The 5,284-nt window shown below is 51.7% G+C and overlaps 1 protein-coding gene across 1 annotated transcript; it reads left to right on the top strand.

Moving 5' to 3' along the window:
* The first annotated feature begins 1,642 nt into the window (after window positions 1–1,642).
* On the top strand, window positions 1,643–3,664 carry LOC138355727 (peptidyl-prolyl cis-trans isomerase-like). Its single transcript, XM_069311028.1, has 2 exons — window positions 1,643–1,850; window positions 1,966–3,664. Exons 1-2 carry the CDS (start codon window positions 1,689–1,691, stop codon window positions 2,476–2,478), a joined length of 675 nt encoding a protein of 224 aa, XP_069167129.1. The 5' UTR covers window positions 1,643–1,688; the 3' UTR covers window positions 2,479–3,664.
* The last annotated feature ends 1,620 nt before the right edge of the window (window positions 3,665–5,284 follow it).

The following is a 5,284-nucleotide window of genomic DNA, read 5'->3' as shown; positions in this document are numbered from 1 at the left end:
GCTACAGGTCTAGCACCAGCCCCCTGGCAGTAAAGGGGGGAGGGGGGCTGGAGCTAAAGGTCCAGCACCAACCCCCTGCCAGTAAAGGGGAGGGGGGCTGGAGCTACAGGTCCAGCACCAACCCCCTGGCAGTAGAGGGGGGGCTGGAGCTACAGGTCCAGCACCAACCCCCTGCCAGTAGAGGGGGCTGTAGCTACAGGTCCCGCACAAACCCCCTGCTAGTAGAGGTGGGGCTGGAGCTACAGACCCAGCACCAAGCCCCTGCCAGTAGAGGGGCGCTGGAGCTACAGGTCCAGCACCAATCCCCTGCCAGTAAAGAGGGGCTGGCGCTACAGGTCCAGCACCAACCCCCTGCCAGTAGAGAGAGAGAGAGAGGGGGGGGGGCTGCAGCTTCAGGTTCAGCACCAACCCCCTGCCAGTAGAAGGGGGGGGGGGTGCAGCTACAGGTGCAGCAACAACCCCTGCTAGTAGAGGGGGAGGCTGCAGCTACAGGTCCAGTACCAACCCCCTGCCAGTAGAGTGGGGGGGGGGATGGAGCTTCAGGTCCAGCACCAACCCCCTGCCAGTAGAGGGGGATTGGACCTACATGTCCATCACCAACCCCCTGCCAGTAGAGGGGGACTGGAGCTAAAGGTCCAGCACCAACCCCCCTGCCAGTAGAGGGGGGGGGGTGGAGCTACAGGTCCATCACCAACCCCTTGCCAGTAGAGGGGGGCTGGAGTTACAGGTCCTGTACCAACCCCCTGCCAGTAGAGGGGGGCTGGAGCTACAGGTCCAGCACCAACCCCCTGCCAGTAGAGGAGGGCTGGAGCTACAGGTCCAGCACCAACCCCCTGCCAGTAGAGGGGGGGCTGGAGCTACAGGTCCAGCACCAAACCTCTGCCAGTAGAGGGAGGCTGGAGCTACAGGTCCAGCACCAACCCCTTGCCAGTAGAGGGGGGCTGGAGCTACAGGGTCAGCACCAACCCCCTGCCAGTAGAGGGGGGGGGGCTGGAGCTACAGGTCCCGCACCAACACCCAGCCTGTAGAGATGGGACTGGAGCTACAGGTCCAGCACCAACTCCCTGCCAGTAGAGGGGGGGCTGGAGCTACAGGTCCAACACCACACCTCTGCCAGTAGAGGGAGGCTGGAGCTACAGGGTCAGCACCAACCCTCTGCCAGTAGAGGAGGTGGGGGCTGGAGCTACAGGGTCAGCACCAACCCCCTGCCAGTAGAGGAGGTGGGGGCTGGAGCTACAGGTCCAGCACCAACCCCATGCCAATAGTGGGGGGCTGGAGCTTCAGGGCAAGCACCAACCCCCTGCCAGTAGAGCTGGGGCTGACACTGACCACAGGTGATAATGGGGCTGACACTGCCCACAGGTGATAATGGGACTGACACTGACCACAGGTGATAATGGGGCTGACACTGCCCACAGGTGATAATGGGGCTGACACTGCCCACAGGTGATAATGGGGCTGACATTGATCACAGGTTATAATGGGGCTGACACTGATCACAGGTGACAATGGGGCTGACACTGACCACAGGTGATAATGGGGCTGACACTGACCACAGGTGATAATGGGGCTGACACTGATCACAGGTGACGATGGGGCTGACACTGACCACAGGTTATAATGGGGCTGAAACTGACCACAGGTGATAATGGGGCTGACACTGTCCACAGGTTGAGGACCTCCGCAGGATGAGGGAGCCCGTCAAGAGGCTGGTGGAGGCTGGCCGGGTGATGGCCGTCCAGGAAGACCAAGATGGCCGCCGCTCCGCCAGGATAACTCTACAAGACGGACAGCTGTACCTCCACCCACTCCTGCGTCAGCCCACGCCCGCCCACGCCCACACCCTCCAGGTACTTTATTACACCCACTTCTCTTACTGACATTACTGACTTACTGAGTTTTGATAACTAATATGATAGCATTTTGTTATACAGTTATCAGCATGATTTATTTCATTTTCTGTAGGAGAGTGAGGTTGTGGGCGTGCTGGAGCCCTCCTGCACCCTGGTGTTCCTTGACCTCGGGTGGGCGGGGTCAACAAGAGGGCGGGTCACCATCCGGCTGACCCCTGACACTCCGCTGGCCAGACAGTTTGTGTTGTTGTGTACGGGCCAGCGGGGCCACACCTACCGCAACACTAAACTGTTGTGGGTGTGGAACAAGGGTCAGCCGGGGGAGCGTGTGGGGGGCGGAGACTACGAGAGTAATGATGGTGAGGGAGGAGCCCCACTGCTGCCTGACCTCCAGGGGCAGTACAGGGAGTCAGGCCGAGCAGGAACTGTGTGGGCCTTGTGGGGGCCGGGGAGTCCCTGGTGTGCCCAGTTCGTCATCACCACCAGGGACCTCCAGGATGATCTCCAGTGGCCACGTGTCTTCGGTGATGTGGTGAGCGGCCTGGATGTGGTGAGGGCAGCAGTCAACCACAGTGACATTACAGAGGTGACTGTGGTGGACTGTGGTGTTGTGCTGCCACTCTAGTTCACTGTACCATCACCATCACTACTGTGGTGTTGTGCTACCACTCTAGTTCACTGTACCACCACTATCACTACTGTGGTGTTGTGCTGCCACTCTAGTTCACTGTACCACCACCATCACTACTGTGGTGTTGTGCTGCCACTCTAGTTCACTGTACCATCACTACTGTAGTGTTGTGCTGCCACTCTAGTTCACTGTACCATCACTACTGTGGTGTTGTGCTGCCACTATAGTTCACTGTACCATCACTACTGTGGTGTAGTGCTGACACTCTAGTTCACTGTACCATCACCATCACTACTGTGGTGTTGTGCTGCCACTCTAGTTCACTGTACCACCACCATCACTACTGTGGTGTTGTGCTGCCACTCTAGTTCACTGTACCACCACTATTGTGGTGTTGTGCTGCCACTCTAGTTCACTGTACCACCACCATCACCATCACTTCAGCATCACCATGGACTGCGTGTTTTGATGACAATGTAACTTAAGGACAGACCTTTATCACTATATCATCATAACTTCACTATCTTTGGTATTTAACACTTTGGTATTTATACTTTGGTATCATATACTTGACAATGACAGCTGTATCACCATCAATGCTATATCTTCTCAGTACTGTAACCTCCTTACATTCACTGTTATATCACTATCATTGCTACAATACCACTACCGCACCATCACTACTATATCACTACCACTACTATACTACCATCACTTCACTATCACTGCTATTTCACTATCACTCAGGTGTGTTGTGATATTACCATACTAGACCATGGTGTGTTGTGATATTACCATACTGGACCATGGTGTGTTGTGATATTACCATACTGGTCCATGGTGTGTTGTGATATTACCATACTGGTCCATGGTGTGTTGTGATATTACCATACTGGACCATGGTGTGTTGTGATATTACCATACTGGTCCATGGTCTGTTGTGATATTACCATACTGGACCATGGTGTGTTGTGATATTACCATACTGGTCCATGGTGTGTTGTGATATTACCATACTGGACCATGGTGTGTTGTGATATTACCATACTGGTTCATGGTCTGTTGTGATATTACCATACTGGACCATGGTGTGTTGTGATATTACCATACTGGTCCATGGTGTGTTGTGATATTACCATACTGGACCATGGTGTGTTGTGATATTACCATACTGGACCATGGTGTGTTGTGATATTACCATACTGGACCATGGTGTGTTGTGATATTACCATACTGGACCATGGTGTGTTGTGATATTACCATACTGGACCATGGTGTGTTGTGATATTACCATACTGGACCATGGTGTGTTGTGATATTACCATACTGGTCCATGGTGTGTTGTGATATTACCATACTGGTCCATGGTGTGTTGTGATATTACCATACTGGACCATGGTGTGTTGTGGTATTACCATATGGGTGTGAGGTGGTGTTATGACCACACATACACCAGTATGATCATACTGTAGCTGGTGTATGATGTGCTCAAACTGTATAGTGATGTCTTAGCTGATTAGCCTAGTATCACGAATATTAATTTATGTAGTTATTCTTTTTTTCCACAACACACTAGTATTAAATGTGTATTGCCAATGTATGCCACATATATCTATGTATATCTATCTATGTATATCTATCTATGTATATATATCTATCTATGTATGTATAAAACAATGCCGCCCGGTATGGAAGCAATGATTACCCACATGATAAAAAATCACCCACTCATGCAAGAACTAATAAGCAAGCAAAATAAACTTGAGAATACCCTATGTACAATCCAGAAGACCCAGGAGGACATACTTCACATTCTGCAGGGCCTGAAGTTGCCTCAGGCGAGTTCAGCAGGTTGCAACTTGGTGCATGGGGATGCAACACGAGCCACGGCACATAACAGCAGACTCAGTGCTACCCAAGTGAACTCAGTGCGACCCAGTGAACACACCACCACCAGTGAACACAACAGCACCACCAGTGAACACAACACCACCAACAGCACCACCAGTGAACACAACACCACCAGTGAACACAACACCACCAACAGCACCACCAGTGAACGCAACACCACCAGTGAAGACAACAGCACCACCAGTGAACACAACGACACTAGTGTACACAACACCACTGACCACTGGCACTGGCATACAAACAGTACCACCAGCACATGACGGTGGTGCAACACCACATACAACACCACCAGTGAACACACTCTCACCAGCAACAACACCACACACAGTACATCTGATGACCAACACCTCCACAATGGATAACCACGCTGAAGAAAGTCTCACTATCCTACAATGGAACTGCAATGGCGTTCGCAATAGAATTAATGACATCATACAATACGCTCGTGAACACCAAACTGACGTCATAGTGCTACAGGAGACAATGGTAGGTGATGACTTCAACCCAAGGTTCAGCGGTTATCGCAAGTTCTCCCTGCCACATGGGGAAAGAAAACGGGGTCTCATCACTTATGTAAATAACAACATTCCCGCACAGATTATTGATGACCTGCAAATGGGGGATGAGTTTGAATCACTGGGAGTAACCCTTTACTTAAACAATAATGCCCTACATATAATCAACCTATATGTGCCACAGAGTAAACTTGACCTTGACGCACTGCCTGAGTTTGTTAATGAAGAACCTACCCTGCTGGTTGGTGACCTGAATGCCAGACACCCACACTTTGGTGCCAACTGTCATCAGCCCAATGTCAATGGACGGAAACTGTCACTCTTTGTCAGGGGAAGTGAAAACCTTAGGGTCCTGGGTGATGAACAGCCAACTC

Source organism: Procambarus clarkii, chromosome 69, assembly GCF_040958095.1.
Source record: "Procambarus clarkii isolate CNS0578487 chromosome 69, FALCON_Pclarkii_2.0, whole genome shotgun sequence".
In the NCBI taxonomy this organism is placed as follows: Eukaryota; Metazoa; Arthropoda; class Malacostraca; order Decapoda; family Cambaridae; genus Procambarus; species Procambarus clarkii.
The sequence above is the reverse complement of the archived record's forward strand: the minus strand, read 5'-3'. Positions and strand labels throughout refer to the sequence as shown.